The 12,622-nt window shown below is 42.4% G+C and overlaps 1 protein-coding gene across 7 annotated transcripts in view; it reads right to left on the bottom strand.

The window, feature by feature from the left end:
- Positions 1 to 12,622, bottom strand: part of LOC112223893 (actin-binding LIM protein 1) — a 166,831-nt gene that overhangs the window by 114,219 nt on the left and 39,990 nt on the right. For 2 of the 7 annotated variants that reach the window (XM_024387205.2, XM_024387206.2), the window contains exon 1: positions 11,728 to 11,922. The exons of 2 other annotated variants lie outside the window; for them this stretch is intronic. In XM_024387205.2, coding sequence (XP_024242973.1) covers positions 11,728 to 11,866 — 139 coding nt within the window. In that variant the 5' untranslated portion in view covers positions 11,867 to 11,922. Of the gene's footprint in view, positions 1 to 11,727; positions 11,928 to 12,622 lie in introns of those variants that run through there. 3 more of the 7 variants (XM_024387211.2, XM_024387207.2, XM_024387208.2) reach the window with 3 other exon arrangements.

Genomic DNA, 12,622 nt, shown 5'->3' with positions numbered 1-12,622 from the left:
CACTGGAGCATTCCCAGGCTCAGCACACTGAGACGGAGGCTGCCTTCTGCCATACAAACCACCTACCACAACCCCAACCCTCACCTTCACCCCTTTAAAGGAAGCCACCGCGTAAGCAATAATAAAGGCTGGAGATGATGAACAGGGAACTGGAGAAGGACAAATGTTTATCACCCCGGGGACACATTTTCCCATTACGTGTGCACAGGCAATATCAGTGTGTGTTATTGATGGAAGGAGAGGGAAATGGCTGATGAAGCCTCCACTCTCATCCTGTTCGGGGACCTCCAGCTTTAACTTCCTATTTGCTACTCTCTTAGAAAAAAGGAGTTACTTAAAACCATAAAGGGTTCTTCGGCTATCCATTTTCAAAACACTACTACTATTTTGTGCATTTTAGAAAGAATGCTCTCAGACAAAAAGGGATGACCCAGAAAAAGGGTTCTCTGATAACCCTTTTTCTGGGTCACCCCTTTTTGTCTGAGAGCATTTTTTCTAAAATGCACAAAATAGTAGTAGTGTTTTGAAAATGGATTGGGAATATGATAACGCCAAAGATGAAAAGGAAATGTTCTAATTAGCATATTTTCACTCCACTGTTTTTTAAAAGTCTGAGACTGAAAAGACTGCTTCCTATGGAGCCTAACAGAAAAACAGGACCCTTGAGTTGTGTTTGGGACACTCCACTGAAAATATATAGAAGATACAGAACATACCATACAGACACAAAGTGTTCACCCATAAAATTATAATTTCATTCAATGGGGGCTGCAGGGTATTCTAGTGGTTAGAGCATTGGACTAGTAACCAAAAGGTTGCAAGATCGAATCTCTGAGTTGACAAGGTAAAAATCTGTCGTTCTGCCCCTGAACAAGGCAGTTAACCCACTGTTCCTAGGTCGTCATTGAAAATAAGAATTTGTTATTAACTGACTTGCCTAGTAAAATAAAACTGTTTATGAAAGTAAACTCAGCAAAAAAAGAAACGTCCATTTTTCAGGACCCTGTCCTTTCAAAGATAATTCGTAAAAATCCAAATAACTTCACAGATCTTCATTGTAAAGAGTTTAAACACTGTTTCCCATGATTGTTCAATGAACCATAAACAATTAATGAACGCGCACCTGTGGAAAGGTCGTGAAGACACTAACAGCTTACAGACGGTGGGCAATTAAGGTCACAGTTTTGAAAATTCAGGACACTAAAGAGGCCTTTCTACTGACTCTAAAAAGCACCAGAAGAAAGATGTGTGAACATGCCTTAGGCATGCTGCAAGGAGGGATGAGGACGGCAGATGTGGCCAGGGCAATAAATTGCGATGTCCGTACTGTGAGACGCCTAAGACGCGCTACAGGGAGACAGGACGGACAGCTGATCATCCTTGCAGTGGCAGACCACGTGTAACAACACCTGCACAGGATCGGTACATCTGAACATCACACCTGTGGGACAGGTACAGGATGGCAACAACAACTGCCTGAGTTACACCAGGAATGCAGAATCCCTCTATCAGTGCTCAGACTGTCTGCAATAGGCTGAGAGAGGCCCAGACTGAGGGCTTGTAGGCCTGTTGTAAGGCAGGTCCTCACCAGACATCACTGGCAACAACGTCGCCTATGGGCACAAACCCACCGTCGCTGTACCAGACAGGACTGGCAAAGAATTCACCTGATCACGCTTCATTACATTCTGGAGTATATTCAAATTGCCATCATACAAACTGAGGCAGCAGACTTTGTGAAAATGTATAGTTGTGTAATTCTCAAAACGTTTGGCCACGACTGTACATACTGCAATAAACCTGGTAAAGTGCCTAATTCCTTACATAAGGGAGAGCAGGCCATGTCCAGACTTTCTCGGTGACCGCAAGTACTCATTCACTCTGTCTTTGGTGCTTTTCGGGTTGCATCAGTCATGGATAGAAACTTCTGAGATTAAGGATGAAAACCCAGAGGTTCACTGATAAGCCACATTTGCTTCAGGATCCATCCCAGTTGGTATTCTGTGTCCACTTGTGGTATCTCACCTCGGTTACACATCCTTGGAATAGCAGAATAGCATAACAGTCCGGGCGGCCCTTGCTGTGCCTGGTGAACAGTTGGTCAAGTTCTGTTGTCAGAAGAGGAATGGAAATGTCAGGGTAAACCAACGACCTGACAAACCCGCCAGGTATGTTGACTCTGCCTGTCGGAGGTGGAGTTCCAGAGCTCATAGGTGTACCTGGCATGGATTGTGACTCATAAGACCTACACCACATTACTCAACACTAGTGAGCAATACCTTTAGAACATTGAAACACAATAAAATCACAGTATTGAATTGCAATATGCAGTACAAGTCAAATGTTTGGACACACCTACTCATTCAAGGGTTTTATTTATTTTGTATTATTTTCTACATTGTAAAATAATAGTGAAGACATCAAAACAATTAAATAAAACATATGGAATCATACAGTGACCAAAAAGTGTTAAACAAATCTAAATATATCTTATATTTGAGATTCTTCAATGTAGCCATCCTTTGCCTTGATGACAGCGTTTTGGTATTCTCTCAACCAGTTTAACCTGGAATGCTTTTCCAACAGTCTTGAATGAGTTATCACATATGCTGAGCACTTGTTGGCTGCTTTTCCTTCACTCTGCGGTCCAAACCATCTCAATTGGGTTGAGGTCAGGTGATTGTGGAGGCCAGGTCATCTGATGCATCACTCTCCTTCTTGGTCAAATAGCCCTTACACAGCCTGGATGTCTGTTGTGTCATTGTCCTGTTGAAACACAAATGATAGTGGGACTAAGCGCAAACCAGATGAGATGGCTGCAGAATACTGTGGTAGCCATGCTCGTTAAGTGTGCCTTGAATTCGAAATAAAATCGCAGACAGTAACACCAGCAAAGCACCCCCCACATCACACCTCCTCCTCCATGTTTCACGGGGGGAACCAGACATGCGATATCATCCATTCACATACTCTGCGTCTCACAAAAACACAGAGGTTGGAACCAACAATCTAAAAATGTGAGTCATCAGACCAAAGAAAATATTTTCACCAGTCTTATGTCCATTACTCGTGTTTCTTGGCCCGAGCAAGTCTCTTCTTATTATTGGTGTCCTTTAGTTGTGGTTTCTTTGCAGCAATTCGACCATAAAGGCCTGAGTCACACAGTCTCCTCTGAACAGTTGATGCTAAGATGTGTCTGTTACTTGAACTCTGAAACAATTATTTGTGGCTGGTAACTCTAATTAACTTCTCCTCTGCAGCAGAGGTAACTGTGGGTCTTCCTTTCCTTTGGCAGTCCTCATAAGAGACATTCATCATAGCGCTTGATGGTTTTTGCGACTGCAATTGAAGACATTTTCAAAATTCTTGAAAAGTAATGATGTAATGATGGATTCGTTACTTATTTGAGCTGTTCTTGCCTTAATATGGACTTGGTCTGTTACCAAAATAGGGCTATCTTCTGTATACCCCCCCTACCTTGTCACAACACAACTGATTGTCTCAAACGTATTTAGGAAAGAAAGAGATTCCACAAATTAACTTTAAACAAGGCACACCTATTTTTTAAATGCATTCCAGGTGACTACCTCATGAAGCTGGTTGAGATCATGCCAAGAGTGTGCAAAGCTGTAATCAAGGCAAAGGGTGGCTACTTTGAAGAATCTCAAATATAGTGTTTAACACTTTTTTGGTCACTGTATGATTCCATGTTTAATTTAATAGTTTTGATGTCTTCACTATTATTTTACAATGTAGAAAATAATAAATAAAACCCTTGAATGAGTAGGTGTGTCCAAACATTTGACTGGTACTGCATATTGCAATTCAATACTGTGATTCAATGTTCTAAAAGTATTGCTTACCATATTTTATTTTTAATTTTTATTTCACCTTTAACCAGGACAGCTAGTTGAGAACAAGTTCTCATTTACAACTGCGACCTGGGTAAGATAAAGCAAAGCAGTGCGACACAAACAACAACACAGAGTTACACATAAACAAGCATACAGTCAACAATACAATTGAAAAAAAAGAAAGTCTATTTACAGTGTGTGCAAATGGTGTGAGGATGTAAGGCAATAAATAGTAGTAAGGTAGTTACATAGTAGCAAGGTAGTTATAATTTAGCAAATTAACACTGGAGTAATAGATGAGAAGATGATGATTTGCAAGTAGAAATACTGGTGTGCAAAAGAGCAGAAAAGTAAATAAAAACAAAATGGGGATGAAGTAGGTTGATTGGGTGGGCTATTTACAGATGGGCTATGTACAGCTGCAGCGATCGGTTAGATGCTCAGAGAGCTGATGTTTAAAGTTAGTGTGGGAAATATAAGTCTCCAGCTTCAGCGATTTTTGTAATTCGTTCCAGTCATTGGCAGCAGAGTACTGGAAGGAAAGGCGGCCAAAGTACATGTTGGCTTTGGGGATGGCCAGTGAAATATACCTGCTAGAGCGTGTGCTACGGGTGGGTATTGTTATCGTGACTAGTGAGCTGAGATAAGGCGGAGCTTTACCTAGCATCGACTTATAGATGACCTGGAGCCAGTAGTCTGGTGACGAATATGTAATGAGGGCCAGCCAACTAGAGCATACAGGCCGCAGTGGTGGGTGTTATAAGGGGCTTTGGTAACACAACGGATGGCACTGTGATAGACTGCATCCAGTTTGCTGAGTAGAGTATTGGAAGCTATTTTGTAAATGACATCGCCGAAGTCGAGGATCGGTAGGATAGTCAGTTTTGCGGGGGTATGTTTGGCGGCGTGTGTGAAGGAGGCTTTGTTGCGAAATAGGAAGCCGGTTCTAGTATTAATTTTGGAATGGAGATGTTTAATATGAGTCTGGAAGGAGAGTTTACAGTCTATCCAGACACCTAGTTATTTGTAGCTGTCCACATATTCTAAATTAGAACCGCCCAGAGTAGTGATGCTAATTGGGCGGGCGGGCGGGTGTGGGCAGCGAACGGTTGAAAAGCATGCATTTGGTTTTACTAGCGTTTAAGAGCAGTTGCAGACCATGGGAGTGTTGTATGGCATTGAAGCTCGTTTGGAGGTTAGTTAACACAGTGACTAAGGAAGGGCCAGATGTATACAGAATGGTGTCGTCTGCATAGAGGTGGATCAGGGAATCGCCCGCAGCAAGAGCAACATCATTGATATATACAGAGAAAAGAGTCGGCCCGAGAATTTAACCCTGTGGTACCCCCATAGAGACTGCCAGAGGTCCGGACAACAGGCCCTCCGATTTGACACACTGAAATCTGTCTGAGAAGAAGTTAGTGAACCAGGCGATGAGAAACCAAGGCTATTGAGTTGGCCAATAAGAATGTTTTATTTATTTATTTTATTTATTTCACCTTTATTTAACCAGGTAGGCAAGTTGAGAACAAGTTCTCATTTACAATTGCGACCTGGCCAAGATAAAGAAAAGCAGTTCAACACATACAACGACACAGAGTTACACATGGAGTAAAACAAACATACAGTCAATAATACAGTATAAACAAGTCTATATACGATGTGAGCAAATGAGGTGAGAAGGGAGGTAAAGGCAAAAAAAGGCCATGGTGGCAAAGTAAATACAATATAGCAAGTAAAACACTGGAATGGTAGATTTGCAATGCAAGAATGTGCAAAGTAGAAATAAAAATAATGGGATGCAAAGGAGCAAAATTAATTAATTAATTAAATACAGTAGGGAAAGAGGTAGTTGTTTGGGCTAAATTATAGGTGGGCTATGTACAGGTGCAGTAATCTGTGAGCTGCTCTCACAGTTGGTGCTTAAAGCTAGTGAGGGAGATAAGTGTTTCCAGTTTCAGAGATTTTTGTAGTTCGTTCCAGTCATTGGCAGCAGAGAACTGGAAGGAGAGGTGGCCAAAGAAAGAATTGGTTTTGGGGGTGACTAGAGAGATATACCTGCTGGAGCGTGTGCTACAGGTGGGAGATGCTATGGTGACCAGCAAGCTGAGATAAGGGGGACTTTACCTAGCAGGGTCTTGTAGATGACATGGAGCCAGTGGGTTTGGCGACGAGTATGAAGCGAGGGCCAGCCAACGAGAGCGTACAGGTCGCAATGGTGGGTAGCATATGGGGCTTTGGTGACAAAACAGATTGCACTGTGATAGACTGCATCCAATTTGTTGAGTAGGGTATTGGAGGCTATTTTGTAAATGACATCGCCGAAGTCGAGGATTGGTAGGATGGTCAGTTTTACAAGGGTATGTTTGGCAGCATGAGTGAAGGATGCTTTGTTGCGAAAAAGGAAGCCAATTCTAGATTTAACTTTGGATTGGAGATGTTTGATATGGGTCTGGAAGGAGAGTTTACAGTCTAACCAGACACCTAAGTATTTGTAGTTGTCCACGTATTCTAAGTCAGAGCCGTCCAGAGTAGTGATGTTGGACAGGCGGGCAGGTGCAGGTAGCGATCGGTTGAAGAGCATGCATTTAGTTTTACTTGTATTTAAGAGAAATTGGAGGCCACGGAAGGAGAGTTGTATGGCATTGAAGCTTGCCTGGAGGGTTGTTAACACAGTGTCCAAAGAAGGGCCAGAAGTATACAGAATGGTGTCGTCTGCGTAGAGGTGGATCAGAGACTCACCAGCAGCAAGAGCGACCTCATTGATGTATACAGAGAAGAGAGTCAGTCCAAGAATTGAACCCTGTGGCACCCCCATAGAGACTGCCAGAGGTCCGGACAGCAGACAAATGTGGTGATTGACAGAGTCAAAAGCCTTGGCCAGGTCGATGAAGACGGCTGCACAGTACTGTCTTTTATCCATGGTGGTTATGATATAATTTAGTACCTTGAGCATTGCCAAGGTGCACCCGTGACCAGCTCAGAAACCGGATTGCACAGCGGAGAAGGTACGGTGGGTTTCGAAATTGTCAGTGATCTGTTTATTGACTTGGCTTGACTCTGTAGCAGTTTGGGTTTAGAGTGTCACCCCTTTTGAAGAGGGAATGACCGCGGCAGCTTTCCAATCTTTAGGGATCTCAGACGATACGAAAGAGAAGTTGAACAGACTGGTAATAAAGGTTTGCAACAATGGCGGCTGATAATTTTAGAAAGAGAGGGTCCAGATTGTCTAGCCCAGCTGATTTGTTTGGGTCCAAGTTTTGCAGCTCTTTCAGAACATCTGCTTCGGGACAGGGGCATTAGCCACTATAGCCACTCGGTAGCAGCTAGCTAGCAGTGATGATCCGATGTAAGGCACCGGATCTTACGGCAGGATCCGGTGAAGTAGAGGGGGTAGGGTCCGGGAGGTGATCACTGAGTGGGCCGGGATGTGGGCCTGGCTCAGGGCTAGCTTCAGGGCTGGGTCACTTGGTGGCAGCTAGCTAGCTGTGATGATCAGGAGTAAAGGTCCAGGGCTTACGGCAGGAATCCGGCGTTGTTGTGAGAAAACAGTCCGATGCTGGCAGGCTGGCAAGTAATATCCAGGCTAAAAAAGGTAAAGGTCGCTAGCAGTGGCTGACAATGACTAAATAGCTAATAGCTAAATCAGCTGGTTAGCTTCTGATGGCTAGCTTCTGATGGAGGTTCTGGCTATAAGGTATATAAAAAAAGCGGATCCGTATCACATTGGGTGAGGCGGGTTACCGGAAGGTATATTTAAAATATTTACAAAAAAGACGAAAAATACACGAGGATGACAAAACCACGTCTGCACTGCTACGCCATCTTGGATAAAATATGTCTTCTGCAGAGGGACAAGAAAGAGCCATGAGAAATTATATTTGATCAGTCATGGAAATAATAGTGATGAAAACAAATTGGCTACGTATATTAAAAGAAGATGGAAAACAAGCTTTGAAGGAAGAATACTGGAGTTTTGATGCAGGTACATCCAACTTGCGCAAAAACAATATTGTGATATTTTCAAAAATAATATATATTTTTTATGCATATATATTTTTTTCACATTGCTACAGGGATGAAGGCTTTTTGAGTATTCACTCTTTTGAGAGTTTTCCTCACGTCAGCCTCAGAGAGCGAAAGCACCTGATTGTCCGGAGCAGCGAGAGTCTTCCAGGATGGCTCGTTATTGTCTGCCTTGAATCGAGCATAGAATGTGTTAAGCTCGTCTGGGAGGGAGGCATCGGTACGCAAGCTTGCGTGTGTGGATGTGTGTTATGGTGTGGGTGTGGTTTACTTTTCATCACACAAACATAACAAGATGTCCTTCAACTTCCCTCTTATAAATATGTATGATTTGATTCACAACCCCTACCCCCATCCACCCACCAGCCCCTGCACCATCTTCCTAGACAAAGCACTTCAAACATTGGGGGGAACGTATCTCCCTCTACCAGGCCCCCAACCCCTGACAAACTAATCCCTCGGGACCTAACACAGAATAATGATTGTTTCTAAATGGCTGGCTGTCCTAGACCAGAGAGTTATTGTTGTTGGGGTGTTCTAACTAACACAGGTACCTGCCATATACTGTATGAACGCAGAATGACTTTCAATTTACCAGCTGGTGGTACATACCGTGTGTAGGGACAAAGCCTGTCTTGTAAACATGTGCATGTGTCAAGTGTGTAATGTATAGTTTTTTTTATACAGTAGGACTGTGTCCAAAACTATTTGCCCCCTATTCTATTTCAAACAATACAAATCCTTATGTCGGAAATTCATTAAAATTACATTATAAATGGATGGTTCTCTCCATCTGAAAGACAGTCCATTTAAGTCCATTACAGGATCCAAAATCAGACCCAAATCTAGGCTATCTTTTCTATTTCGAATTTTGTGTCACATTTCCTATAATAATCAGAATAGTGGTTCAGGTTTTAGAACAGAGCAAATGGCAATAGTGAGGATGATTGTCACTTAGGAGAGAGAGAGAGATACAGATGGAGAGAGGCACCATCCAAAGAGGAGGCACTACTGCAGTTTCTGCAATACTCTGCAAAATCAGAGATGCTGGGAGAGGCATTAAAATATAAAAGTGAATGTGGTGATGATACACATAACCCCATAGGTTATCATTGATCCGACATAAGATTAGACACAGAGACTGTACAGTGCACGCACACAGACACACACACGCACATACAAAACTGAAGCAAACACTAATGATGTGATGGGGTAAAGAGGACAAATAGCTCAAAGCAAGTAGATCAGTCTATCTCCTCGGGTGTATGTGGCATACCCTGTAAATTGTCAAGTATATCTAGAGCATTCTTAGTTTAATAGGGAAATCCACCAACAAGTACGATCACTCTGAGTGTAGTCATTGTTTAACTTATTTTTTCATGTGCCACACATTCAGCTCCCACACCAAAGCTCAGTGGGTCTCAGATAGACCATGTCATGTGGTCTGTTTGTCGGTCTGCCTGTCTGTGATTTAGTGGTTCATGGCAAATTCTTTGGAAAAACATGCAGGTCATATAGTACCACAGTATGAGTCATAATACCCATAAAACCTAGCGGTCAAACTGAAATGCTTCCAATCGTTTTTTTCACCATTCATTTTTGCCATAGGGGATTTTAGAAAAACTTAAAATAAGTGACTTGTTTCAGGAAAATAAGCGTATGTCGCACATCATGACTTCACAGTAGAGCCATTTGAACATGAACGTTGTGTTTTTTATCAAAATGCGCTTTTGGCAGAAATGCATTCTGGAACATGTGAACTTTCATGTGCCTAAATAACAAACTTGTATGCCATCTATAAATATGAATGAAATTGTTAAATTACGAGACCAGTTGGTTTAACTGCAGAAAAAGCATGGAACCTTCCCACTAGCCATGATTGGCTGAGATAATGCACTCATGTCGAGAGATGAGTTCAGATTGGTCTGCCATGTAGCAGGCTTCTGTCTCTGTTACACACACATACACAACTGTCACTGTCTGTTCATACACTCTTAGAAAAAATGGTTCCAAAAGGGTTATTCAGCTGTCCCCATAGGAGAACCCTTCTGGTTCCATGTAGAACCCTCTGTTAGAGCCCTGCATGGGCATACATTTCAAGCCCGAGCCCTACCCATGCCTACTCATGGCGGCTCTCTGAGTCTAAGTATCCATAGCAACGGCTCCGCTTGGGCTGCTCTGCTCAATAAAGAGACATGAGAGAGCAGTTTTCTACTTTTCGTCAGTCTAAACTCCGACAAAACTCAAGGAACATAATTATTTTATGTGAAATAATCTCTTATGTTTTATTTTTGATGAGGTTGAAGCACTTCTGACACCATGTTATGATCTTAGTTAGATATGATTGTACGGCACAGCAGAGCACTCGCAAATTTCTTTGCTTCAAAATGTTAGCAATCAATTTAGTTGTACCCGAACCCTGACCGTACCATAGTTATTGAGGAAAAAGCAGGCCTTACCCAGCCCTAACCCGATGTATAATGTCGGCGCCCGTCGGGCTCGATTCGGGGTAGCAGAGCTCTACCCTCTGCGGAAAAGGTTCTAACTGGAACTAAAAGGGGTTCTTCAAAGGGTTTGCTTATGGGGACAGCTGAAGAACCCTTTTAGGTTCTAGATAGTACTTTTTTTCCCAAGAGTGTATGATTTAAAATAATTTATTGATAGGACTAATGTGATGACTGTGATGCATTTACACTGACATACACACACTGACACAAACACACACAATCACCATACACATTTACATAGATACAAGCATGCAGGCACACAGACCCGCACACAAACACACATTTACATTTTAGTCATTCAGCAGACACTCTTATCCAAAGCGACTTACAGTTAGTGCATTCATCTTAAGATAGATAGGTGAGACAACCACATATCACAGTCATAGTAAGTAAATGTTTCCTTAATAAATAAGTAAAGTCAATGCTAGTAGGAAAAGACAAGTGGTAGCTTCTTTTTTTACACACACATATTTCACACTTGATACGTATTATGGTAGGACATGGATTGATTTTAGTAAGAAATAGCTCTCTATGAATGAGGCCACGGCAGATAACAATGGAGTGTACCTTTTAACCAGTTGCCATGGTTACAGTTGCAGACTGATGAGTGTGTGTGTGCAGTCCAACTGGGGCTGCTCTGCGCAGTATAGATCTCTACCACAGGAGGTTGGTGGCACCTTAATTGGGGAGGAAAGTCTTATAGTAATGGCTGGAACAAAGTAAATAGAATGGTATTGAACTCATCAAATGATACCATTCCATTCCAGCCATTATTATGAGCTGTCCTCCCCTCAGCAGCCTCTTGTGACCTCTACACTAGTGCTCCACTTTCCACTGTACACAAATGTACATTACCATTACCTTACCATTACCTACGCTTCAGATAACTCCTTGACAGCAAAAAGAGATCTTCTAACCCAGGGCTCTCCAACCCTGTTCCTGGAGAGCTACCCTCCTGTAGGTTTTTGCTCCAACCCCCGTTGTAACTAACCTGATTCAGATTATCAACCAGCTAATTATTAGAAACAGGTGCCCTTGATTAGGGTTGGAGAGAAAATCTACAGGACGGTAGTTCTCCAGGAACAGGGTTGTAAGAGCTCTGTTCTAACTATTGTAGATTGGTTATGCTTTGGAATGCTCCTTCAAAAAAGCAATCCTTAAAAATGTGGTTGCTGATTACTAATACTGGTCACCAACTTACATCAGCAATACATGTACAATGTAACATTCAAACCAGGACAGATCCACAAAAACACACTGCATATCAGAACCGACTGCGGACAATAATGCTGACAAACAAAAACCACACAGACACAGCAACTACAATACGATTCAATTACCTTTTTCTTTCACCATGACCATTGATATCCAGGTAAAACTGATCGGAAAATGAGGGGTGATATGTAAAAAATGTGTCCAGGGAGATGGTGTGTCCTTGAGTGAAAAATGAGCTATGCAAGCTAGACAGAAGTGAAACATACAGTAGAAAATCTCTTTTCCCGTAATTCAATACGGCAGCATGGGGTATGCCTTCTGCCAGCCTATTTTCTACCCCCACTTCCCCCTCACACTCCCCTTGTATCCCCCTCCCCTCGCTCATCACCTCTGTTGTGTCAGCCCTCTCCTCAGTGCAGTGTCTAGGTGGCAGCTGCTGTAGTTTTACAATTATATGACCGACCTGCTCGATTCGGTCTTATGTAGAAAAATTAAGTGGTGTTTTTTACATTGGATAAAAGTTGAGACACAGAGCTAGAAAATTATATCATACACTAAACTTGAGGAACAATGGGAAAGTAATTCTACTTTAAAAGTTGATCAACACATACTGGAGAGGTCTTCTTTGTCTACACCCATTCAGCATCGTTCACACCCTCTTAAGCTTTAGCCTTATCCCGTTAAGGATTCACATATGAGGCCATGTGCTAAACAACAGAAGATTTCAAGACTAAAGGCTGGTTTATACCATGGGTGTGTTCATACATTTAATCTGCAGTGTTTTCTGGGCATTCATAGACTCAGAGTGTTGTCAGATTGTCCGTTTGTAAATTCAGAGCGTTTCGCTCTGGCCAAGGAGTAAGGTTGATTGGAACAGCAGCAGTCAAACACCCAAGTTAACTGGCTAATGTTGGCTAGCTTGCTAGCTATGTCAGCACACAAATGAGAGAACAGCTCCTTCTGACCATTTTACTCGCCCTAGCAGAGTTGGTTAGGCTGTTTTTATGTTATCCAGAGCAT

This window comes from Oncorhynchus tshawytscha, linkage group LG24 (assembly GCF_018296145.1).
Source record: "Oncorhynchus tshawytscha isolate Ot180627B linkage group LG24, Otsh_v2.0, whole genome shotgun sequence".
Classification (NCBI taxonomy): Eukaryota; Metazoa; Chordata; class Actinopteri; order Salmoniformes; family Salmonidae; genus Oncorhynchus; species Oncorhynchus tshawytscha.
The sequence above is the reverse complement of the archived record's forward strand: the minus strand, read 5'-3'. Positions and strand labels throughout refer to the sequence as shown.